At 41.2% G+C, this 27,409-nt stretch overlaps 1 protein-coding gene and 1 long non-coding RNA gene across 2 annotated transcripts; both read left to right on the forward strand.

Annotated features, from left to right (window-relative positions):
- Window positions 1–192: 192 nt before the first annotated feature.
- On the forward strand, window positions 193–7,365 carry LOC147510466 (uncharacterized). Its single transcript, XR_015216797.1, has 6 exons — window positions 193–336; window positions 468–548; window positions 1,776–1,873; window positions 3,190–5,029; window positions 5,704–5,837; window positions 6,643–7,365. It is a non-coding gene; the product is annotated as an uncharacterized LOC147510466 (long non-coding RNA).
- Window positions 7,366–15,575: 8,210 nt separating this feature from the next.
- On the forward strand, window positions 15,576–16,613 carry LOC147510467 (uncharacterized). Its single transcript, XM_086598146.1, has one exon. The coding sequence runs from the start codon at window positions 15,576–15,578 to the stop codon at window positions 16,611–16,613; it is 1,038 nt and encodes a 345-aa protein (XP_086454272.1).
- The last annotated feature ends 10,796 nt before the right edge of the window (window positions 16,614–27,409 follow it).

Genomic DNA, 27,409 nt, shown 5'->3' on the forward strand with positions numbered 1-27,409 from the left:
ACTAGTATCAATATAACAAAGGGAGGAAAGTTTTATGACTCACAGGTGGGATTGAACAAGGGTGGGGGCTGAGTGGTGGCTGGGATTGAACATAATGCCTCGATTGCTGTGTTGGAAAGTAATGGGCCTTTTAGACGTGGGCTCAAAAAACGTAAATCAAAATTTAATACCGGTCGTTTGGTTTCTCCAACACGCTCTCTCTAACTCTCTGTCTAACTTCTCCTCAATTTTCATCTTCTTCCTCTCACTCAGACAAGCTTCTGCTCAATTCCACATTTGATCTCCATCACGTCATGATTCAATTAAAATAACCAAAACCAACGCATACATATCAGGGTAAAGTTTCTATCAGACTTTCTTCTCATTTCCAATTCACAGTTAGAAATTAATAATCACGATTAAATAAGTTCTACGTTATGACCCTCTCTCTCCTTCTCTTTGTCTTTCTTTTTTCCATCTTCCCCAAGAATCTAACTATGAAATAAGATCAACTCCTGAAATTCAACACAATCTCATAATTTTCTTGACTCTATCGACTTATTGTTCAGGTATGGTTCATCTTTTTTATAAGTCATCGGAAATTTGAATTCATGTTTTCAGTTCTTTATCTATTACCATTTTCTTCAATAATTCAAAAGCATTGAAGGTTTAAAGTTTAGTGTTTGTGAACGTGATACAAAGATGAATAATGAATATAAACTTTGGGCGAGCTTTTCGTATGGTTTTTGAAATGTCACGTCCCAAACTTAACCAGTTGCTTGAGATAGACAGATTCAATGAAGTTTTAAAATTGTCTGTATGCTTAGACTGCCAACCCAAGCTACAAATAAATTAGGCTTTTCCCACAAAATATTAGCCATGTATTATTCTTATTCTTACTCATTGACTTTTTGTGTTTTCCAATTCCAATGATTCTGCTATAGTTATGACTTATGAACAACTAATTTTTTTTTTTTTTTTTTTTTTATCAAATTTAGTTGTTAGTGTACTTGGTCTTCTATTGCTGATGGATGAGTAGACTTCTCCTTTCAATTTTGGGAACTAAGAGCAATTCGAAGGTAACCAGTTTTGGTAACCTTTTTTTTCCGTAAATAGTTAGGGGTTAGGCAGACCCCAACCTGTATTGGGTAACCTGATTCCTTATTGCTTTGTCAAATTTTAATTTTGAGTTTGCAACTTGAATTGCAAGTTGAGCGCAAGATGGGAATTTACCACATTATCAAAGTTTGGTAATACAGTTGATTTGAAAACACAACATTCTTATGTTTAATACATTTTTTTTTTCAGTTTTTCGGATGCTCTTTATTGTTAGATAAACAATTGAGACTTTCCTTACAACAGGTTCTTAATATCCATCCATGGATATTTGCACTATATGACATGAAATATATTCAAATTGTTGATAGATGGCAGTGTATTATCTATTAGTAGTGTTAGCATTATCTTCTACTACTTACCAAAGTTTCTATAAGTCTATTGACAGTAGATGCACTATAAAAATGGACTAGCTCGGCTAAAAAATTTGATTTTGTTTTTATTGAGGTACAATACAGAATGATTTAAAAATCCTCTTACTACCATTAATTTTAGTTTTTATTCGTACCAAACAATAACTTTTGGGTATAATTGTCAACATACTACGTCTTCAGTTTTACTTACTATTTCTTTATTGTTTTCCTGCGTTTCTATTGAAATTTTTGGTGAAGTTGTTTCATTCAGTGGAATTGTTGTACAGTGTGGGTCCTTTCTCTCTAAATGACTAAAGTTTTTAACAGGTTCCATGGTGAGATAGGAAAATAGATGGAAGAAGGGGAAGACTTTTTTCTGATTTTCTAAAAGATTCGCAAAATGCAACAACCATGATCTAATGAAGGTACATCTATTACCCCTTCACTCACTGTTTTTTCTCTTCTTCTTTCTATGTAGAAGCTTAAGTAGATGGAATCACTTTTTTGAAGTTACCATTATATTATGTTTGACTGGTAGATCATTAATAGTGAACTGTACTTTCATGTTATTAAGTTATTAAAGTAATATATACTCTATGGTATGTAATTGTTAAGACTAAAAAGTATCTTTCTAATTCAGTTTGGTACTTGACTGTCCAAGCATAAGGAACTAATCCATTATGTCGTAGTTTATGTGGATTATTGTTCAAATCATGTTATACCTTCCATAAAATTCAAATGATTAGTTTCTTTTCCCAGAAATTGACTTTGTGCAAACGCATGACACTTATCCGCAATTTTGCCGAGTGCTTCATCCAATGACATCTTTTTAGTATAATAGGGGTCAGCATGTTGGCTAGCCTATACAACATCTTTTGTTTTTGTTTCAAGTTTTAATATATTCTCACTTACCAAGCAATAAAGAAATAAACAAATAAAAATAAAAATAATAGTTTCTTTTTTGAAGGAACGATTTCTTTTTGTAGTAATTCAAGTTGCTTTCGTTTAATATTTACCTAATTCATTTGTTTTGCTGATTCTTTTGCATGCCACTCTTTTAGATCAGTGCTCCTTTCAGTTCAGTAATTCATGTATGACATTTTTTTTTTCTTTTTGATTTAGTTTTTATGATTTTTTCTTTGTTTTCTTTTCTAGCGTCATTTTTTCTTATGGAATAGGAATATTGGTTGCTAACTAATAGATGGCAGAGTTGTTCTGCTCAATTATTGTTAAAGACTAAAACACTTAAAAGTTGTAAGTACCACCTCAATAGGACTCTCTGCGTTTTAATTTTAGCTTTCTAGCCTGAAAATGTATGTCAATATGTGCTTAATTGTGTTTCTTTCATACTTCTAAGTATGCCGAGATTGCTTCATTGGTTGTGCTTCTATTGCATTTTGAGTTCTACCATGGGCTATGGAATATTTTCTTGGATAGTCTAAATAAATACACAATGTTGGTTCAAATTGTCCACATCAAATAATTTTTAGGTCAATAACCCCTTTATGTTCTCAGCAGTCTTGATTTTGTGTGATTTTTTTTTTTTCATTTTTTAATTTGTTCTTTTCAACTTCAGATTGTCAGCCTCACATAGTTTTTGCTTAAGAACCTCATTGTGCTCTTAGCAATGTCCTAACTCTAAGATTCCCAATGCTAACCGTTGGTGTTGCATGTTGATTGTTTTCATTTGTTCTTTCAACTTTTATCTTTACTAATGATTTGTTCTATTAATCTATGTTAGGGATTTGGTGTGATAAAGAAGAATGTTCGAGTTGTATCAGACCAATATGAGGTTATTCAGATCAAATATGAGTTTGAAGCTCCTCCATGGCAGTGTTTGCACCAGGAACTTTAGATCGAACTAGCTTGAAGCTCCTCCATGCTATGCTCCCTTGCATGTCACGCTACCTGTACTGATCTAGCTCATTCTCAAAAAGAAAAAAGGTGTTTGTTGTCTACCATTTCTCTTCTTTCTTTTTTATGTAATATTAATCTACTGCAAGTGAAACGGTCTACATAGTTTTCTTTATATGTTATCATGCACAAACTAATAGACTATATATGTGTTTTAATTTGTTGGCTGTCTTGCTTCTTTTATGGAACTATTGTTCCTTTGAGTTGGATTTTGTCTACGTAGGTCTATAACAAGATCCAAAATGTTAGAATGGCAAGAGTTTATGCCATAATATTTTGGGGCATGCACGCTTTGTATTCATGGGTGCTTAAAAATAGTGCTGGTTATGTGCCATGACATAATTTATTTGGTGCAGATTTTCGTTCCTAAAGTAATTCAAATCAAGAAAACCCAAGAACTTATGTGCCGAAGGCACGGGCATTACCTAGTTTCATAAACGGTGGAATCTTTTTGGTGGCAATTAGTTGGATATTCGGTTTTTGGTTTTTTGTGTTTGTATATAGAGCACTAAAGAATTAAAATGCCTAATGAAATGAGAGATTATGATATTTTATTGGTTAGTGGTTACTGTTAGATATATATCAATATCTAATATAACAAGAGAGGGAAGTTTTATGACCAATGGGTAAGATTCGATTTCAGGGAGTATAAATCGAGGGTCACAATGCGCTGAGTGAGATTAGAAATTAATTAGAGTCTTAATTAATTGTGGAAATAAACAAAAAATCTTTCGTTCTCCAGAGTTACAAAAACCTTTCGGGTGCTCCAAGTTCTCCCCATTAAAGCCATGATTAATTAGGGCATTAAAAATTCTCTCTTGATCTGTTTTTCATATTCCCCATGGATCTTTATCTCTATGAACCCATTCGTGACAATTCATGAAAGAAGATAAACAATTCCTAAAATTCAGTCGATGATCAATATACTCAATTTTGGGAATTGAAGGTTAAAGAAGAACAAAAGTTCTCATGTTTGTGAAGGTGAGTGACTGAATTTGGGAATGAGTTAAAACTTTTTGCAAAGCCAGGTAACCCAACTTAACCAATTTGAGTTTTTCTTTTCTTTTCTTGCAGACGTTGAATCACCAACTAGATACCGTATATTCTTATCGCTTAACCAATTTTACGTTTTGTTTATGCAGCAACTTTGGTATAGGCACTACAATTCTCAAATTGCTTTATGCATTATAGTCATTTTTATTTTTATTTTTGGTGTTGGAATGCATAAACAATAGCAGCTAGACATTGATTTTCGTGGAAGGTATCCAAGCTCAAAATTTCAGTTAGTTCATTTGTTATTTTTGAAGAAATTACAGTGTTTTTGTTGGATTTCAGACTTAGTTAGATAATTACATTTTGTGGAGTCATCTATAGCCATCGATTGCGAGAATAAAATTTTAAAGAAATAGACAAACCAGGACTTTCAATAGACTGAATGGAAAAATTAAAAAAGGCATAAGAAGAAGTGATACACAGAGGGACGAGTTGATTTGCAACAAGTTTGTCAAGTTTTAATTAGTTTTCATGATTCATATTTTGACCCATGTTTAATTTGTTCATTTTCAATTCATTGTTAATTTTGTACTTTTTGTAGATGGTTCGGGAATTGGTAATGCTATAATCACTTCAAAAATTGTGGAAACATCGGTTCAAGTCCACCAAATTTGGTCTTTTTTTTTTTTTTTTTTCCCTTCAACGTGATTTCTTATTACTTGACCAACTGATTTTGATTTCGCAAAACAATTTGTTTATTTTTTTATGTTAGCTTTTTCATTTGAATGTCGTCATCTGAGGTATGCCTTATAATGCATATTTCTTATAACAAAATGAGTTGTAAAATGGATAAAGCAATAGGCAGGTTTGGTTAATTGTTTGTTTAGGATTCTATTCTATAAACTGATAAAAGCATGCATACTCTTTTTTTGTTACTGTTAATTAGATCTCATTTCAAGTCTACAGGTTTAATAATCCTAAGCATGAGATCTCTCTATACATCTAACAAAGAAGAATCTTAAACCATTGATGCCTTATTTGTTAGTGCCCAAACAAAGAGTGCAGATAAAAAGGGTTGGCTGCTGTATCTATTTTTGGTTCCCACACCATGCAAAACCAACTACAGCCTATTTTTTTTTTAAGTTTGTTGGACGTTAATTCAAGGTAATATGAACCAGCTTTAAGCATATAAAGATTTCATACTCAATAGAAAAATACTTGCTTTCTCTAACTTTTTAGAGTGTTACTGCAGTGGATTTCTTCAAATTGTTAAAGTGTAAAAGAACTTAATCATTTGATATTAGCCCAACCAATACTTGCTTATTAATGGCTACTAGGTTATTTGCAGTTTGAGAAGAAAAAGGTTCAGCTGCGTTCACCAAATCATGTGCGATGAACTTGGCATTGGAAATGAAGCAGAAAGTGAACATCTCCTCAATGATCAACCTGAGGTGGGTAATGAAGAACAGAGGAAGACACCAAGTAAGATTGTGGTGAATATCTTTTCTTTATGAATTTAGCTATTAGCAATTGTCAACTTGATCAATATGAACCCATAAAAATAATAATTCGCTGAAGAATGAGAGAGATATGGATATGATTATGGTTGATTGATGAGAAGCTCACGTAGTAGTCTGAAACTGTTTGCAACTTTTGCATGAAGGTATGGGAAACAAAGCCTACTGTTTACATATTTTCTTTACTTCATCTGACCTTCTTAAATAGACATCTATGCCGGTATGAGATTTTGCTATGAAAGAGAAACAAGAGGGACTTATACATAGTTGCCAAAGAAATGTACATAGCATTGTCGCTTACGTTTATGGGTGCATAGATAGCGAAAACAAGCAATGTTAATGTTTCTTTGTGTGGTTTGGTCCTCGCTAATTCAGTTTCTTTATTGTTTTGCTCTTTCTGATTGCATGTAATTACATATCTCTTAAAAAAAATTTGAATGGGCTTTATCAAAATAATATGCTTTTGTAACAATCCTTTATTGTTGTACGTACTTTGTGGATGAAACCTACCAGAGTTCATTTTCCAGGTGCTTAATGTTAAGACTAGATCATTAATTGCAATGTGCATGTTTTAGTATTTTAATTGGTGTATTCATATGTATTTGCCCATGTTAACAATTATAAGCGCAGTTCATGGATTGACAATTGATGTTACTTTTTTTTTTGTTTGAACTAGAAGTAGTTTTGAGTCTATGAGTTTATGTATTTGATGTATTCTTAAACATCTCATTTTTTTTTTGTTGATGGTGAATTCATGGTGCTGTTTTCAGAAACTGCAAATGTGAGTTCATGGTTGATAATGTGTTACCTGCATGTTCGATGACGTTAACGCCAGTTACATGGTTGAATGTTTTGGGATCTCAGTAAATATTGGAGAAGCACCAGTGTGGATGAAAGTATTGGTGGAGTCTGTCTCAGTTGTTATACTTCTCAGGGGAGTAGGGGGCTGCTCAACTACGATAGCACTTTTGAACAGATATGGAAATAATACAATGCAAGGAGTTGCACTCTTGCTTTTTATCTCAAATACAAATTGAAGCAAATTTTGTTGCAGACCAAGCAATTAGACGGGTAACTGCATTAACCTGCCGAATGAAGGAAGACTTTGTTGGGAAGCCTGTATGGATATTGGGATGGGAGGTCCCAGGAGCAAACTATCTTAGAGTTGAATTCGTAGTGAGGTGCATGTACTTCACTTACCCTTTATAAGTAGCTATTTAGATTCGTTTATAAATTATTTTTTGCTCATTCAGAAAGAAAATGAAATGACTGTCTTTCATTACAATATAGTTTAATGACTTGCAATAACCTAGACTTCGAAGATTTTGTTATGCTTTACAAAGCCAAGTCCTAGACTTCGAAGATTTTGTGTCCTCTTGAGGAAGGATTCATTAAACACCTGGTTTCAAAAAGATTTGTATGAAAGTTCAATGTATAACACCGTGAAGTTGTTTAGTTTATGATTGTGTAATTAAGTTCTTACATTTTGCAAATTGATTTTAATCACACTGCTTGAACCTTTTTAGCACATTAATTAGACTTTTCATTGAGTTGCCTACTTATCAAATTTTTTTTTCCCATCACAATAAATAGTAAATGCATATGAAATTTTAAATTACATTTTCAATGATGTTTCTTTATGGAGTCCGTGCCGAAGGCACGGGCATTAACTAGTCAATATAACAAGGGAGGGAAGTTTTATGACCCACGGCTGGGATTCCATCCTACGGTGGGCTGAGTGGTGGTTGGGATTACATATAACGCCTCGATTAATGTGTCGGAATTTGATGGTAATTAAGACTTCCCATTAATTTAGCAAATCAATTAATAGTAATCAAGACTTTTATTTATTAAATCAATAAATAATGATAGTTAAAATTTTCTATTAATTAAGCAAATAAATAAATAATGGTTTAATTGGTAATTAAAACTTTTCATTAATTTATTAAACCAATAGATAATGATAGTTAAAATTTTCTATTAATTTTGCAAATAAATAAATAATGGTTTAATTAGGTAATTAAAAAATAACTTTCCAATAATATCAAATTAATTAATGTTTTTAGCAATATTTCAAAAATTAAAATAAAGAACTCAGTTCAATCAAAATTTTCAAATTTTTTTTTTTTTATAAAAGTTGATATTTAAGGAATAAAAAATCCTACATATCAATTGTTCCCACATAATCACCACAGTTGTCAGGAGGTCACCCGTCTTATGATTAATCCTGCATGAGCAAGCTTCACTACATAGTTCCCACGAATCCATAAATCCAGAAAAAATATCTATGTTGGGATTTGGCAGATGAATTACTTATGTCTCAGATCTAAAACAACTTTATAGATGCTAGAATTCATACATGAGGTGACCCTTTCCCCACGGGCTAGGCACCTTTCCAAGTACATGTTTCAACCTCGCTTCACGGGCTAGGCGCTACAGTATATTCCCACGGGTTGGGTTATTACACTATATGCCAAAAATTTAGACTATCTAAAATACTAAAATAAAAGTAGCAAATTATTTAAGGTTTCTTCCATTTTTCCAAAAGCAATTTACTAAAAGACAAGTCTACGAAAAAATCAAAATAAAAAATAAAAAATAAAAAATAACACGTTTATTGAGAATTTCTTATAGAGATGATCAACGGTTCAATGAGGCTTTTTCTCGGGTATTTTAATTTCTTAATTGATAGCTTACAAGAATTTAAAAACGGATCGAAAAGTTATGATAAGTACGAATTGAATATTACTACAAAGTTAACTGGTTAAAATATGTGATGAGACATACTCTAAAAGAGTAGGATTTCAATCTAAGTCAATAACATGCGAGGCGTTAAAATATAAGGACGACAAAACCATTATGCAACATTTTAAAATGGATAGTTGGTTTACATCGTCTCGATGAACAATTGGAATTATAGAAAAACTATGAGTTAACAAAAATGAAATAAACAAAAAAGCAACTCAAAACCATAAAATGAAATCAAATTATGAAATTTAGGAAAAGTATGTACCTCCAGTGCATGCAACCCAAAACTGTAGTTTTAACCTCTTAACAATATTACTTTTAGACCAATTATGTGATTAATAAGTAAGAGTTAGTACTGTTATCGTGCTCTTATGTATTTTAGGCATTTGAGTCGAATAGGTGCATAAATGTATCCCGTTTGCGAGATAAAGAAGCAAAAGTTAGTTACTAAAAAGTTTTATGATTAAAGGCCAAGATTCAAGGAGAAAAAACCTTTTTAATGCCCGGTCAAAGCTGAAAAGTCAAAGTTAACGCGGGCAGAAATAGCACACAAAAGTCAGCTGAACTTCCGAAGGCCGTATCTTTTGACTCAGACCTCGGAATTGGGCCTACCTTACGTCAAAACGACCAGATCGGAAAGAGCTTTCTAAAGGTTTAAGCATTGACCAAATCAGAGAAGCAAAAGTGGACGAAAATGCTATTGAAGTCATTTCCAGTTGAAAACCCCTTTGTAGACTAAAATAATGAAGTTTTGGGCTCGATTTTCCGGCCCAAAACATGGCTCCTCAGCCCATGCACGAATTTGTGGATCTTGTCTCCTCTATTTGAAGAGAGAAAGACTTAGCTCTTAAGATACTAAGTTTTTAGTTAATCAATAATCCAATAGTTAGTTTTTACTTAGCTTTACTTAGTCTAGATCCAATAGTTAGTTTTAGATCTAGTTAATTAGCATCAAATTAGTGTTTAGAACAAGATTTAGTTTTTAGAATCAATAATTAGTTTGTATTTCAAGTTTTAGTTTCTAATTCAATATTTGATTCATAGATTTAGTTTGTCTTAAATTGATAATTAGTTATTCACAATCGTAGTTCTAAATTAGTTTTAAATTCAGTTTTAATTCATTTTGAATCTTAGAATATTGTTCAAATTTAGATTTATAAAGTTTAAATTACTTATATCAAATGACTTGTTCTATTTGTTCTTGTGTTAGTAATTTTAGTCCAATGAATCAAAGCTAAACTCCCATTAGAGGGAGGTTAATGAAGCCTTGAGAGGACTTGATTTGTTTAGCATAGATTTGTTGATTAAGGTTTAAAGTTTCAATTTTTTTTGACTTAGAGATAAGAAGAGAAAAATCTAAACTAGAGGATTGTGAGTTTTGCCATGAGAATGGAAAACAAACCTTCCTCTCATGCTAATTTGATTATGACTAGAGATGGTATAATTGAATTAGGGATCATAAAAGTCTAAGATTTATATTTAACCTTTTAGTGAGAATATAAAGATTAAGGTTTCTTAACAATCTATTCTAACACTTATAGGAATTGAAAAGTAGATTTAATTCTCTCTCTAACATTCTCTATCTTTGATTCACATCATTATATTGTTAGTTAATTTAGTATAAATTTGTAGTATCATCATAATAGTTAATTTCTTATTCAAATCATTACTCTCATCATTATTCCTTTTGTTTGATTAGTTGAATTCTATTTATGTCTTGATGGTTTATGAGTGGAACGAATCCGTACTCTTTATATATTGCAATATGAATTGAGAGTAGGAATATTGATCTAAGCCCTTATTTAGTTAATTGATTATTTGTGTTTACGCATAGATAGTTAGTTTACGTAAATTTGCTATTATCAAATGGTGCCGCTGCCATCTTAAACTCTTTCAGGACAAGAATTCAATTGCTTGAATGCAAGGGGCAATCCCCCATTCTCAACCCACCCACCCTTGTTTGGTTCTAACTGTGATTGTCTTGTTCAGAAACTTAAAAATTTCCCCGGAAAAGCTTGAGTGCGCCCCGCGCCCATCCAAGGCTAAGTTTGAGTGTGTCCTGCGCTGAAGCGCCTGGAACTTGAGTTGAACCTGAGTGCGACCCACGCCCTATCAAGGCAAATTTTGAGCGCCCCCTGTGCTGAAACGCCTGGAACTCGGGTTGGACTCGAAAGCGACCTACTACCAAGGCCATTTTGACTCGCCTCTTCTTCTTTGAAAGCGACCCATTTTTCACAGGTTAGTCCAAATTTCCATTTCTTCAAGTTATTCAGTGTTTCTAACTTGTTAAATACTCTGAACTAGCGTATACAAGACGCTATTAATAAGCGTAGCAAGGAGGCATTCAGGTACTCTTTCTTACACTCCTCGCCTCTTCTGTCAGAGGAGTTTCAATTCTAGTATAATTAGGTTTGTTTTTTTTTTGTATACGCAATATCACACGCCTATCTAGAATTTCACACATTACACCTGCATTAATGGCTAAAGAACCAGAGACACCTCTCTCTGATTTTTATAAAGCACTAAACGATGGCCCTAAGTCATGCATCGTTCTTGCAGACCTAGTAGGGGATTTTCGAATTCCCCCGAATATATTTAACTTGTTACTGGTTTTCCATGGTTTAGCACACAATAAGCCTTATCAACACATGCATAGGATAGAACAAGTTCTCACTACATTCCATCATCCTAGCGTAAGTCCGGATCAGTTAAACTTAGGGTGTTTCCATTCACCCTAGCCGACAAGGCGGCATCTTGGTTAACTGCCCAAACGCCAAACTCTGTGGACTCATGGGCTAATCTTGTTCAATTGTTCATGGAACAATTTTACCCACCACTGAAGATCGATGAAATGCTTCAAAAGATTTATTTCTTCCACCAGAACCATCATGAATCCTTTTCAAAGGCCTAGAACCGTTTCACTGATCTTCTCATAGAATGTCCGCATCATAACCTTGCAAAAGACACGCTTGTTCGTGCTTTCTTCAAGGGGCTTTCACATTATCATAAAGAGGTTCTAGATATCATGACTAGGGGTAGATTTCTTAGTAAAGGAGCCTTGGAGGCTTATAAATTCTTAGAAGATCAATCTAAGAGGAACAACAATTGGGGAGGTAACGACTCTTCCCGTTCCACTCTTTCTTCTGAGGTTAAACTTGATCCCGAGCTTAAAACTCTTATCGATGTCCTCACTAAAAAGGTAGATACCATCTCTGTTAAACAACAACCCACTCCTGTCATGAACATTCAATTTACTCGTTGTAATGTCTGTTTTAGTCTTGAGCATTCCGATTTCTATTGTCCTCTTGTTTATGCACAACCACCACCACAACTATCAAACTTCAACCAGTTAACTCAACCTCAATGACAAAGAAACTTAGGTGACTAGAATAGAGGTTTAGTACCCATGACACAGAACTATCAACATCAAGACATGAACGCTCAACAAGCTTTAATTCCAGTTCAACCATCTACAGAAGTAGCAGTAGTAACCTTGTTGGAAAAACGAAATCAAATTATGTAAAAAACTCCAACTTGATGAAAGATCAGCATGATTAAAACTCTAATATGATGAAACAAACGATGCAAATGATGCAGTCTTTGTGCCAAAAGGTTATTGACATGTCTCATAACCAAAATAATAACCAAACAGTGTTGTTTCCGTGTGTCAGCGATTGCCTAATCCTAAGTCAACAAACACCGCCTTTGAAATAAAAAGTATTGATGTAATGGTAATATAACCGGGGGACCTCTGGTGAGTCACTACCCTTCATTCAGGGCGAGTAGTTGATAACTAAGTGACTATGCCTAAAGATCACCCGCAAACTAAAAATGATACCATACCAAATACTATAATAGAAACTAAAGACCCTACAATTGTAAAAGTACCAGTTAAACCACAACCAAAAGGGAAAACCTTACAAGACCCAATAATAGAAATTGAAGACCCTACACCTGTAGAGGTTCCAATATGGACACCTAGATGGAAAATGGTTAAAGATAAAGCAAAGACTAATAATACTGTTGACCCTTATGCTAAATATAGAGATAAACCACCGTATCCCCAAAGACTAATTGTGTCTAAAAAAGATGAGAATTTTGATGAGATTAGGGAAGTGTTTAAAAATCTGACTATAAACCTACCTTTTCTAGATGCTATAAAAAGTCTACCTGGACACGCTAAGTTTCTAAAAGAGTTGTGCACCAAGAAGAGGAAAACTAACATACCCCACGAAACCTTCTTAACTGAACAATATCCCTCTTTATCTGAACATAACAGAATTGTTAAGTACAAGGACCCTGGTCGTCCTACTGTACAATGTACCATAGGTGATACCTTCATAACAATTGCTTTATTAGACCTAGGGGCGAGTGTTAACTTACTCCCTTTTTATTTATATAAACAACTAGGTCTAACAAAACTTCAACCAACCAAAATGACTTTGTAGTTAGCCGATCGTTCTATTAAATATTCCAAAGGCGTAGTTGAAAACATTCTCGTTAAAGTTCAAGATTTTTACTACCCAGTTAACTTCGTTATTCTCGACACAGAAACTGCTCATGATTCTATTCCCATCATCTTAGGGCATCCTTTCTTGGCAACCGCCAATGCCCAAATGAATTGCCAGGATGGCTCAATGACTCTTTCTTTTGGAAATCTTTCTGTGGAGGTTAACATGTTTAGACTCAAGTAGGGACAACTAGGTTTGCTTGTATAAGGAAAAGTGAAGTCCATTGAAAGTTTTGTATCTCACATTAGTGTGGCTGATGCTTTTGTCCCCACACTAGTAGATACCCCTCTTATGGAAGAAGACAAAGATCACAATTTCGACTCTTTGGACGAGATTGATGACTTTTTCAAAGATGTAGATGAATACCATAATTATGTAGATGCGACCAAGCTAGATGAGGAATTCTATGAGTTTCTAAGAGCCTGTGATCATCCACCCTCTCAAAAACTACCTAGAGCACCACCCGACCACCATCCACCTGAGCTAATCCCTCATAGAATCCAATCATTCTTTCCACCCTTTTCTTCTAACACTTATCCACATTCCAAGTATTTTCCAAAACCATTCTTTTTTTCACAATCATTCACTTGAACACCCTTTCGTTCAAAAAAGAAGAGAGTACACGCTCGATTAGGTTCTAGGTCCATCAGATCTCGCTCTCATTCCACTAAGTTGCGTCGTAGAAAGTCTTGGTACTTGATTCTGTTTGGTGGTGCATTCCATGGTTAACTATTTATGGAAAGATTCACAATTATTTAGATTATTGATGTATAGTAAAATGCATGATAATATATATATATATATATCACATAAGTCTGGGGAATCTTACTTAAAAAGACCCATATAATTTTTTGTAACATACCACCTTTCTAGAGTATAGGCCAAACAAATATTTTGAAACTTAAAAAGAGTTTTCCAATTTTGTTTGGGGGTGGCGTTTTTTGGTATTTCATTTCAAATCTTTTTGCCACCCTTTGCCTGTCATGTTTACTCCAGTAGAGTTTGTGTTAGTTAGTACGTAACTGTAGTGACCCGTAATAGAGCCGTGGACCAAGTCAAAAAGAGGGGCGGGTGCAGTGGAATCAAACAACAGGGGAGGACAATGAGAACATGGACGCGGAACCCTAAAAAGCAGACGCGCGTGTCGGGTAATGCGCAGAATGGAGGCCGCTAGATGAAGGGACAGATGGAGGGCGAGGTGAGAAAGTAGGGGCACCATGATGGCATTTGAGGCGATGGACCCTAAGGTGAGGTCAGAGGAATGACGTCAGAAGGATTAATGAAGGAAAACAGGGGCAAGATAAGAAAGATGGGCGAGGGAGCATAAAGAAGGGGGACGTGAACCCTAAGAGGATAGGTGGGAAGATTGCGACCAGAGGATAAGGGGGAGGATCGACAGACAGGAAAAGGAGGAGAGACGGTATAAAAAGAACAGTAGATAGGAAAAAAAGGGGGAGGGGGGAAAAAGAAAAAGGAGGTGGAAAGAAAAAGAAAGAAGAAGAGAGAGAGAGTGACATTAGTAGAGAGTTCGGATTTTAGGTTGATACATTTGGCGCCGTCTGTGGGGAAGTGAGCAGAGGGCCGAGTAAAGATGGCACCGAAGAAGCAAACCGGCAGGCCAAAGAGAGTACAAAAGGCGAAAGGACACCGTAAGCGAGGGATAGAGGAAGAAGGCGGGGGAGCCGACTTAGAAATAGAAGAGACGCGGCTCATGAGGGAGGAGATCGGGAGGCTAAGGGAGGAGAATGATGGGTTGAGGAGAGAGAAGGAAAGACACGAGGAAGGACTGGACGAGGAAGCGAACGGTGACTCAGAGGAGGAAGAAGAGGAGCCCAATTTGGTGGAAAATCCGGTGGCAGGCTTGACGATCGAACAAGTACAATATCTGATAGATAGGGACAGAGAAGCAAACTAGTAGAAAGAGAAAAGCCGGGGAGGAGCGGCCAGACAGGTGGTGGCCGGGTTGAATCGCAACCTATTGATGAGCGGGATCTGGGCTTTGGAGGTCCCAAAGCGCTTTAACCAGCCCCGATTTGAGAGATACGATGGAACCGGAGATCCGGCGGATCATATCCACCACTTCAGGCAACAGATGCCGCTATGGCAAAAACCAAGGTATGATGGACTGCGGTGCATGATGTTCCCAGCAAGTTTGAAAGGAGGGGCGTCGGACTGGTACTACCGGCTGCCAGCGGAGAGTATAGAGAATTTCCAGGAGTTGGAGCAGGCTTTCGTAGGGCACTTCATACACCAGAAGAAGAGGACGGTTGACATCGCGGCCCTGTTTAACGTGAGGCAAAAATCAGCAGAGACAGTGAGAGAATATCTGTGCCGGTTCAAAGCCGAAACTCTGAAGGTGGAGAACTTGGATGAAAGAACCGCGGTCATCACCTTTGAATGCGGGCTACGGCCAGGGACGGGAGTACATCAATCCGTCGCCAAGAATGAGATTGCCACGTTGCACGAATTGTATCCCCGGGTGGAAAAATACATCGTATGAGGACACACTGCCGAGGGAGTCCAGGAGAGCGGGGAAAGCTGTTCTGTCTTTGGACAAGGATAGGGAGCACCGCAAAGGGAGGAATGCAGAGAGGGGAAGTGAAGGGTATCGCGGATACAACCCAAGGGTGGAAAGAGCACGGGAAGGAGTTCAGCAGGAGAATAGAGAGAAGAAGCCGTACCGGGAGATAGAAGTGACGCCGCTAAACAGACCGTTGGGGGAGATATTACCACTTATTAAAAACCTGCAGGGATATGAGGGACCGCGGACTACCCCAATGGAGCTGCCAGATAAACCGTTCTGCGAATATCACCAGATGCGAAATCATGAGACGGATGACTGTTATGCTTTGAAGTGGATGGTGCAGAGATTGGTGGATAAGGGCAAAATGAAGGAATTTGTGAAAAAAGCACGAAATGATGACCGCATGCAGCGGCAGGGTCAGCTGCTGGGGACTATACATGTGATTTTTAGTGGGGATATATTAAGTCATAATGCGCATAGAGATAGGGTGAGGAGGACCGCGAGCATCCAACAAATCAGTAGTAGGGTCTCGGTTCCTCGACCAAGAATGGGATCCACCGAAGATCGAGATATGATTGTCTTCAGTAGGTCTGATTTGCAAGCAGTGGATTCCCCTCATGAGGACGCATTAGTAATCACGGTGGCGATGGGAAATTATCTGGTGAAGAGAGTGTTGGTGGATTGTGGAAGCGCGGTAGATCTGTTGTTTAAAGGAGCTCTGGAAGAGATGGGGATGGATCCTGGACAGTTGAGGCCTCCCCGCACCAAATTATATGGATTCAACGGAAGCATGATGGAGCCCATGGGGGAACTCTTGTTGCCGGTGATCGCGGGCCCTGTTACGGTGTTCGCGCGGTTCATGGTGGTGGATTCCGCCTCCCAATATAACGCGATCTTGGGTAGAAGGTGGATTCACGAGATGAAGGCTGTACCATCTACATATTATCAAGTGATATGATTTCCAACTCCTTTGGGTACATTCGAAGTCTGCGGAGATCAGGTGACAGCCAAAAACAGTCATAGGGGAACAGTGAAGCGGTTGGTGCATAAGACAGAGGATGAAGGCCCCCACCCGAGGAAGAGACGGGCATATCAATTACAGATCGGCTCCACGGAGGTGAAAGGGGGACCGGCGGAGGGGTCAAAGACTTTAGATACAATTGAAGTGGTGACTATTGGAGAAGGAGAGGAAGAGAGGCTCATCTCGGTAGGTTCCAATCTAACGGAGGAATGGAAAGACAGGTTGATACGGTTCTTGTCGGAAAATAGGGATGTGTTTGCGTGGACGATTGAGGATGTCACAGGGTTAGACCCGGAATTTGTGTGTCATAGGTTGCACATGAATGAAGATGCCAGGCCAGTCAGGCAGAAGTTGTGGAGTATCGGAATCGGCACGCCGGAGAGTATTCGCGGAAGAGGTGTTAAAGGCTCGGAAGGGAGCAGCATCATCACGAGAAACCGAATTCACCGAAAGTGGTCATTCAATGTGGTCGCGGTGCCTAAAAAGAATGGCAAAGTGCGTATGTGTGTCGACTTCACGGATGTGAATAGGGAGTGCCCGAAAGACAGCTACCCTATGCCACGGGTAGATGAATTGGTAGACAGGACGGCAGGTATAAAGTATTCTCGTTCATGGACGCATCAATGGGATACAACCAGGTGGCGATGTATGGTCCGGATCAGGAGAAAACCGCGTTTGTGGTAGAAGGTGGCACCTATTGCTACAACAGGATACCGTTTGGGCTGAAGAATGCGGGAGCCACGTTCCAAAGACTGGGCGAGAAAATGTTCGAAAGCAAGATTCGGAAGGGGATTGAGCTGTACATAGATGATATGGTGGAAAAGAGCATGTCGGAGGAAGAGCATTTGGAGGGCTTGCGGGAGACTTTCGACATATTGTGGAAGTATAATTTGAAATTGAATCCCGAGAAATGCACATTCGGAGTAACTACTGGCAAGTTCTTGGGCTACATTGTGACCCACCGCGGCATAGAGGCTAATCCGGAACAGATAAGGGCTTTGATAGAAATGCCATCCCCGCAGAATGTAAAAGAGGTACAGCGGCTAGCAGGAAGGGTGGCGGCGTTGAACAGGTTCATATCCAAGTCATCTGACAAATGCAGACCGCTGTATAGGCTGTTGCGAAGTACGCCGGACTTCGCATGGACGGAGGAGTGCGAAGTGGCATTCCAAGTATTGAAGGGGTATTTGAGCAGAGTGCCCTTGTTATCGCGGCCGGAGGAAGGGGAGAAGTTGTACCTGTATCTAGGGGCCTCTGAGTATGCGGTGAGCTCGGTGCTGATCCGTCTGGTAGATCGAGTGGAGAGTCCGGTGTATTTTCAGAGCAAAACACTGCTAGACGCAGAGACGAGATATAGTAGAATCGAGAGGTATGCACTAGCCCTGATCTTTTCGACTCTGAAGCTGAAGCCCTACTTCGAAGCCCATTCAGTCGTAGTGGTTACCAACCTACCCCTTAAGCATGCATTAAGGACAGAGAGTTCGGGAAGAATGTTGAAATGGGCGGTGATGCTCAGTGCGTACGAGATACAGTATCAGACAAGGACCGCAAAGAAAGCGCAAGCAGTGGCAGAATTCTTAGCGGAATTCCCTGCTGAGGATCCTAATTGGGGGGAAGAAATGATTATGGAACCAGAGAAAGATGGGGAATTAGGTACGATGGACCCCTGGGATAAAAGGAATGGATGGAGGATATTTGCGGATGGGTCAGCCACAGATGAAAGTAGCGGCATAGGGGTGGTGCTTGTTACGCCTGATAATAATAGGATAGAGTTGACGACAAAATTGGGATTTGCGGCGTCAAGCAATGAAGCGGAGTATGAGGCAGTGATAGCAGGTTTGGGGATGGCTGAGGAGGTGGGGGTCCGAGAGCTGATAGTGTATTCGGACTCGAACCTCGTGGTATGCCAGGTTAACGGAGGCTTTGTAGCTAGATGTCCAAGGATGGCAAAGTATCTGGAAGTGGTGCGGGAAAGGGCCAAAAGGTTCGCAAAGATCCAGTTTGTACACCTGGGTCGGGGGGAGAACAGACATGTCGATGCACTGGCATATGTGGCGGCGGCAATGCCGGGGTCAGAAGAGAGGACGATAAGGGTGGGGAGATTGGACCGACCTAGCACTGAAAAAGGGGCGGAGGCATGTCAGGTAACCGAGGAAGAAGAGTGCTGGACCGATCCCATCAGGGATTTTTTGCGAGGGAAGGTGGTGACGGACAAGAAAGAAAGGAGAAGGTTGGAGCAGACAGCTCGAAGATACGTCTTGGTAGAAGGAGAGGTATACCGAAGAAACTTCAGTGGGCCATTGTTGAAATGCTTGGGGTCTCGAGTAGCTAAGGAGGTATTAGCAGAACTGCACGAAGGCGACTGTGGGAGCCATTCTGCGGGAAGAACTACTGCACACCGGTTGTTGACACAGGGATACTTTTGGCCTCATATGAAAAAGGATGCAGTGGACTTCGCACAGAGATGCCTCAAATGCCAGAGATTCTCACAGCGGATATTCGCGACTCTTTGAACCCCTACACAACGCGGTCAAGCCCATGGCCATTTTCCATGTGGGTAATGGAAATAGTAGGACCGCTGCCGCGGGCAAGCGGCGGAGAAAGATACATCCGGCAAAGCAACGCACTACTTCACAAAGTGGATTGAGGCCGTTCCGTTACAGCAGATCAAAGAGGCGCAAGTGATTAAGTTCCTATGGGAGAACATCATATGTAGGTTCGGGGTACCATATGCAATAATCGCCGACAATGGGACTCAGTTCACGAGAGCAAAAGTGGCAGCATTTTTACAGACATATCGGGTGAGGCAGGGTTTCTCGGCTCCTTACAACCCCGAGGGCAATGGACAGGCAGAGGCGTCCAACAAAACGATTATGAACAACTTGAAAAGGAAGTTGGAGGATAAAAAGGGTGCCTGGGCCGATGAGCTGAATCATGTGCTGTGGGCATATAGAACCACCCCGAGGACAAGTACCAAGGAGACGCCCTTCGCCATGGCGTACGGAGTCGAAGCTGTAATCCCTTCAGAGATGATCGCGGCTACGGGGCGAACCAGGACGGTGGAAGATGATTCTAATTGGCGTATATTGGCTGGAGACTTGAACTTGTTGGAGGAGAAAAGAGATGCCGCGCGTATTCGGCTAGAGGAATATCACCGGCGGCGCAGAGACAAGACAACCGGCGGGGTCAGGCCACGACATTTCAAGGTCGGGGAGTGGGTGCTGCAGCGGGTGACGCCGAGTACGAAAGAGGAGAAGGACGGGAAGTTGGGTCCAACATGGGAAGGGCCGTATACCGTGGTAGAGGCTGGAGGGTCCGGAACCTACAAGTTGCAGACCATGGAGGGGAAGCAGATAGAGAGACCATGGAACGTAAGACTGTTGAAATTTTTTTATCATTAAATGTAAGCAAGTCATGAGCAATGTGAAGGGGGTCGGAGAGGAGGACCCCCGCTGAATGTAAAAATATAAAACCGCAGCACTTTTGTGAATGTAGTGAAGTTTGTTGTCCATGGTATCGCAGAAAGTAACGTAAGCCTTATAGGAACAGAAAAAATGCCTCATGTATTTCAGGGTAAAGAATTGTATAGGGACTATATGTATTTGGAAAGTCCGCGGAGTGGGGTGAGCCCTCCTCGGATCAGGGATGCTAGAGATACATGGGGCAACGAGAGAGTCCATCAGGCAGAAGTCTGAGAAAGCATGGGGAGAGGGGTGAGCCCTCCTCGGGTCAGAAAAGCTAGGAGTACATGGGGCAATGAGGGAGCCCCACTAGACGAAAGTCTGGAAGGGTCCGCGGAGAGGGGTGAGCCCTCCTCGGATCAGTGATGTTAGAGATATATGGGGCAACGAGAGAGCCCCATCGGGCGGAAGTCTGAGAGAGCCTGGGGAGTGGGGTGAGCCCTCCACGGGTCAGAAAAGCTAGAGATGCTGGGGGCAGCGAGGGAGCCCCATCGGGCGGAAGTATGAGAGAGACCGCAGAGTGGGGCAAGCCTTCCTCGGATCAGAGGAGCTAGGGATGCATGGGGCAACGAAAGAGCCCCATTAGACGAAAGTCTGGGGGGTCCACGGAGTGGGTTGAGCCTTCCCCGGATCAGGGATGCTATAGATACATGGGACAGCGGGATAGCCCCATCAGGCGAAAGTCCGAGAGAGCACGGGGAGTGGGGTGAGCCCTCCTCGGGTTAGAGAAGCTAGAAATACATGGGGCAACGAGGGAGCCCCATTAGATGAAAGTCTGGAAGTGTCCATGGAGCGGGGTGAGCCCTCCCCGGATCAGTGGTGCTAGAGACGCATGGGGCTACGAGAGAGCCTATCAGGCAGAAGTCTGAGAAAGCCTGGGGAGAGGGGTGAGGCCTCCCTGGGTCAGAAAAGCTAGGAGTACATGGGGCAATGAGGGAGCCCCACTAGACGAAAGTCTGGAAGGGTCCGCGGAGCGGGGTGAGCCCTCCTCGGATCAGTGATGTTAGAGATACATGGGGCAACGAGAGAGCCCCATCAGGCTGAAGTCTGAGAGAGCCGGGGGAGTGTGGGAGACCTACTTGGGTCAGTGAAGATAGAGATACAGGGGGCAGCGAGAGAGCCCCATCGTGCGGGAGTATGAGAGAGACCGCGGAGTAGGGTGAGCCCTCCTTGGATCCGAGGAGCTAGGGATGCATGGGGCAACGAAAGAGCCCCATTAGACGAAAGTCCGAGGTGTTCGCGGAGTGGGGTGAGCCCTCCACGGATCAGTGATGCTAGAGATGCTGGGGGCAATGAGATAGCCCCATCAGGTAAAAGTCAGAGAGATCCCGCGGAGTGGGGTAAGCCCTCCTCGGGTCGACCAGAGGAGTTTGTTGAACCCGCTTCGGATCGGAGATGCAAGGGTTGCAGGAGTAGCCCCGGCCAGTACCTAGCGCAGGAAGAGAGGGTAGCTATTAGGAGAACCCATTGGAGGTTTGGGAGAAGAATAGGACGAAGAAAAGAAACAAAATAATAGAGAAAGAAAAAGATGGAGAGTTGAACTAGGAAGTAGCATCAGTTGATAAAGAGACGGTAAAATAACAGACAGAGTTCAAGGCAGTATTACAATAACATAAAGAGTGGAAAAGAGTAAATACAACTAAGGGTAAAGACAGGTAAGCAAAAAGGGCATATTACAACACCAAAAATTTCTAAGGCATCTGGGGGACGGTAACTACAGCTTCAGAAGTCTCAGTGGGGAGGGTAGTGGCATTCCCCCTGGAGTGGCAATCCGCAGTCTCGGTCGGTCCTGGAGGGGTATCGACGGCCAGCGGGGGATCCACTAGAGCCTCAGTAGGGCCGGGAGTGGGAATGTCAAGCTTTTCTGGGAGAAGACGGCCTTCTTGAGTGAGACGATCCATGGCTTCGTGTAGTTTCTTGGCCACCCTCTTGTCGGCCAGAAGCTTGAAACGATCGCGGAGAATGTTCATGTCAGACAGGTTCTTTTGGGACTCCGCGGCTAGGGTCTCTTGGTGTTGTCATTTGAGGGCTTCCAGTGTCTCCTGATGCTACTGGGACAGAGAGGCCAGGTTTTGCTGGTGATGATTTAGGAGGGATTCCCTTTGCTGACAAAGACGATCGTTGACTTGATCCATATACTGTTGGTGAGAATTTTCTGCGGTCCGGAGTTCATCTTGGGCACGGAGCTTGGCTAGGGAGGCAGCCGCCAAATCCGATTGAAGAGCGGCGTTAGTCGCCCTCAAGCCCAGGGGACCATCCAACTCCCTCCAAGGCAGCCCGGTTTGGTTTCGGTACCGAGAAGGCCGCGGATCACGTAAAGAGATATCCGATTGACCTAAGACGCAAGGGAGAGGTTAAAAAAAAAAAAAAAAAAAAAGGGGGGAGACTCACCTTTTCCCAATTGGTGTACAACGAGGTGCGGTGCGAGTCGAAGGTACCTCCATCTGCATAGGCAATGTCGGGGTAGATGAGAGTTGTAGAATAATGAGGATGCCACCGCTGGCATTGTCGGAGCGTAATCATCGAGATTTACCCGACGGTCAAGCAAGACCTTGAATACGGGACGGAACTCTTCGGCAATAGCAGGAGGGGGCGCCGGGGCATCAGAGGAAGCGGGTGCGACCACGGGCTCTTTACCAAGCCGACGAGTAGGAGAGGAGGGAGGGGGAGAGTGACGGACGGAGGGGATGGAGGCCGCTTCCACGGATGCAGGGTCGAGCGTGGAAGGGGTGTCAGGCACTGCGGAGCAGGAGGTCCGCGGCCTCTTGGAAGGTGGCTGTTCGATGGGCACCTGCACCTCAGTGGAGGGGATCTCTACGACCTCGTCATCCTCAGAGTCGCTGTCGAAGAGCTTCTGTTTGTGAACGTCCATGTTCTCAGCGGGGGAGTTGGGTGAGGTGAACTGGTCGTCCCACTGGGAGATAGCTCGGTAGGAGGGTCGGGGGGCAGAGGAAAGAGAGGAAGACTGGGGTGGGGATTGTTGAGGGTTTCGCGGACGAAGTCTCTTCTTTGAAGGAGGGGAAGCGCGGGGCTTTCGTTCCTTGGGAGGTGGAGGGCGGAAAAAAGGACCTGACAAACCGTTGAAAGTGTTGAGAGCGGGAATGGGCAACAGGGGAGTCGCGGTAGTGGGATGGATGCCTAGCAGTGTGGCTTGAGCAGATCCTAGGCCGCGGATATGTTCAAAGATCGGGCAGGAGATGCCGTCGTAAATGTGGGACTTGGAATCTGGCCGCCAACCTGTAGACAAAAACAGAAGCAAGTTAGTAAACGGGAGAGAAAACACTTGAGCATAACGGAGAAGAGACTAGTACTCACCGCGCAGGCGGAAGGCGAGATGATTAAGAGTCAGTGAGGAGGGAATGTCCGCGGACAAGAAGTTGCCGGAAACATAGAGCGGATAGTGGTGCCAGACTTTGTCGGAAGTGGTAAGCTTCAGAAGGAAAGACTGTTTTTTAGGGCGAACGCAGAAGGACTGATATCCTATGCTGATGTCTTTGGTACTAGTTTTGAGATAATAATGGGAATAGATGTCTCGGCTGGAAATCTTGGGATCGTGGGATTTGTTGTAGGAATTCGCGGGATGCATTATTCGCCAGAAGTTACCTATACCTTGGCAGGGGGGAATGTTAAAGTGGTTGCAGACTTCCACGTCCAACAGAGTAAGCGGAAGCCGTAGACCGGCAACTATTTGACCTACAGTAATGACGAGGGAGCCCGGCCGGCGGGGAACCAGGTGAGGATAGTGGGTAACAAAAGGCACGTGTTCCAGTACGACGTCGGATGGGATACCATAAGCCGCTCTAAGGGCATTTAAATGAGGTCTACGGGATCTAGGGGGAGGCGGCAGTAAGGTAGCAGGACGACCTGAGGTGGAGGGCACGGCCAAAGTAGAAGGGGGAGTGGGTGAGGGCGTGCCCGTTGAACGGGAAGAGGTAGAGGCGCCGGATTCACGTCCCGACATCAAAAGAAGATGAGCAGACGCAAAGGATGAAGTGAGTTCACAAGAAAAAACGGAGTACTGATCAACAAAAGGAGGAAAAGAGGAGAAAGCGTACCTATCAGCGAGAGAGGAAGTCAGGAAAAGCGACGGAGACAACCGTGTAGAAAGGATGCAGAGCAGACCACCACTGGGGGAGCTTGTGCGTCGGAGAATATTTGAAGGAGTGCGAAGATGGAGAATAAGAAGAGAGGAGCAAGACCAGATGAAAGAAAGTGAGGGAAGAAGAAGGGGAATGGGGTTTAAATAGGTCGGGGGTAAAGGAGTAATTTCAGCTGGTAAAGAAAACGGAGCGTCAGAAGGGGGCCAGCCAAATTGCGACACATAGATGCACAGGAACCCAGGGGCCGTCAGGAAGAGCGCGCGTGATGAGTGCCTCTCATATCACACGCTGTCCAAGAAGGACAGGGAACAGTAAAAGAGGAGAGAGAAGGGGAAGAGTTCTCGACCTCGAGCCCAATGTATGGATGCGAGGTCAAGAAAGGGCATTTGTAGTGATCCGTAATAGAGCTATGGACCAAGTCAAAAAGAGGGGCGGGTGCAGTGGAATCAAACAACATGGGAGGACAGCAGAACATGGATGCGGAACCCTAGAAGCAGACGTGTCCGGGGTACGGCAGAATGGAGGCCGCTAGATGAAGGGACAGATGGAGGGCTCAGGGCGAGGTGAGAAAGTAGGGGCACCATGACGGCATTTGAGGCAATGGAACTCTAAGGTGAGGTCAGAGGAATGACGTCAGAAGGATTAATGAAGGAAAATAGGGGCAAGATAAGAAAGGTGGGCGAGGGAGCATAGAGAAGGGGGACGTGAACCCTAAGAGGACAGGTGGGAAGATTGCGACCAGAGGATAAGGGGGAGGATCGACGGACAGGAAAAGGAGGAGAGACGGTATAAAAAGAACAGTAGATAGGAAAAAAAGGGGGAGGGGGGAAAAAGAAAAAGGAGGTGGAAAGAAAAAGAAAGAAGAAGAGAGAGAGAGTGACATTAGTAGAGAGTTCGGATTTTAGGTTGATACAGTAACAGTTTAATTGTGCTTCATGTTATCATATCATGCATCTTTACAATATTTATGTTACAGATACTTCCAATTATTGCCACGTTTCTATGGTAAATTCTTTCCTTATCTCATTACACTTTGATGACAAAGCGTTCGATTGTTTGGGGGTGGGATAGAAACATTTGCAAATATTAGACACTTTTAGGATGTAAATTACGAACTTTTCTTTATAAAAAATAAAAAAATCACAAATATTGTTTATACTAGGCACTTAGTGATAATAGTATTGTTCCCTTCTCCATGATGATATTAGTCTAGAAATCTCACGTAGTACTTGAATTAGGATAATACGTAGGTAATAGTCATTACATCTTTTCACGAACATCTTGCATGAGCATCTTTGATTGTACTTGACAGTATTTTTCTGAGACCTAGGTTAGAGTACTTAATACATATCATGTGAGCATCTAGCCTAAAAGCCTCATAAGAGTGAAATATCTGAGTGATGACACAAGGGAGAAGTCAAATCCGAGTAGAGAAATCATACATCCACTTTCTTGATCACCACACCATATCCTATGCGAGAATTTAGGCCCTCTTTGGATTGATATAGCCAGCAATTCACACTTATATGAAATTTATTATCCGCTAGTCGCCCCACTGAACCTTTCATTAGTCTTTTCACAAACCACAAATCCTTTACCCAATAAAACAAAATAAAAAAAATAAAATCAGCCTACCTATCTGGATAAGTATGAGAAATAGGATGAGTGAAGAAAAGAGAAGAGAAAAACCTGTGTAAACAAAAATTAGTTAGTTGCTTCAGAAAAGAAAAAGAAAAGAAGTTTCCATCCAAAGAAAAAAAAAAAAATAAAAATAAAAATAAAAATAAAAATAAAAATAAAATAAAAACTCTAAAAATAGAATAAAAGGAGTCAAAAAGCCAAAATAAAAAGGCTAAGGATGGAAACAAAGTGTAGAATCAAAAGAACAAGGTTTTCTCTAGTTACATAATATGAAAACCCTATTTTCTCAGACTTGTCTTTTTGAATATCCATTTTCTTCCTTCTTTAACCAATACCTACACCCCGTATCACCTAATAAAGACCTCTAGCTCAATTAGGAATATGTTGGTGTGATAGTAAGTGGTAGATGTGTTTGATCGACCTCGGCTTCCTTGGATTGTCATTGAGATTGTGAGGAAACGTGTGCCCACTGCACACTGGAGTTAGCAAACTTGAGTGAAAAAATCAGAGTGTTATGTGTTTTGACACATTCCTTGTGAGAACCTACTTAGGCATGCACGCTACCCAAAAGTTTCAGAAACAGACCGGCCATTGCATTTCATATCATAGTTCATTGTATAGTTGTTTATCCTCAGATGATTTGATTATTATTCATATATTAGTTTAGGTTTCGACCTGATTATTCTGTATTCATTGCTAGTGAGATGTATAGATATTTGAGAATAAATAAAGAGACAACAATTTTATTTTTAGTTGTTATAGTATAGATGAAGTTTGTGAGTATCTTCACTAGAAAACTCTCACGAGGCTATAACTCGTCCACTAGGGAATTCCTAGTGGTTTAAAGCCTTGTTGCATATGGTCAATGCAATCGCACTTAGCGAAACGAGATTAGTTAGAACTCCATTTTTGGTCATTTATTCTAATTTCTCATATTTGCTTGAGGGCAAGCAAAATGCTATTTTGGGGTGGTTTGATAAGAGCCCAAAATTGTAGTTTTAACCCCTTAACAATATTACTTTTAGACCAATTATGTGATTAATAAGTAAGAGTTAGTACTGTTATCGTGTTCTTATATATTTCAGGCATTGGAGTCGAATATGTGTTGCGTCCCTTTTGCGAGATAAAGAAGCAAAAGTTGGTTGCTAAGAAGTTCTATGATTAAAGGGCAAGATTCAAGGAGAAAAAGCCTTTTTAAAGCCCGGTCAAAGCTGAAAAGTCAAAGTTAACGCTGGGTAAAAAATAGCGATAAAAGTCAAATTTGAACTTCCGAAGGTCGTATCTTTGGACTCAGACCTCAGAATTGGGCCTACCTTATGTCAAAACGACTGGCTCGGAAAGTGCTTTCTAATGGTCCAAGCCTTGACACAATAAGAGGAGCAAAAGTGGACGAAAAGGCTATTGAAGTCATTTCCAGTTGAAAACCCCTTTGTGGACTGAAATAACGAGGTTTTGGGCTCGATTTTCCAGCCCAAAACATGGCTCCTCAACCCATGCACGAATTTGTGGATCTTGTCTCCTTTGTTTGAAG

Source organism: Coptis chinensis, chromosome 3 (genome assembly GCF_015680905.1).
Source record: "Coptis chinensis isolate HL-2020 chromosome 3, ASM1568090v1, whole genome shotgun sequence".
Classification (NCBI taxonomy): Eukaryota; Viridiplantae; Streptophyta; class Magnoliopsida; order Ranunculales; family Ranunculaceae; genus Coptis; species Coptis chinensis.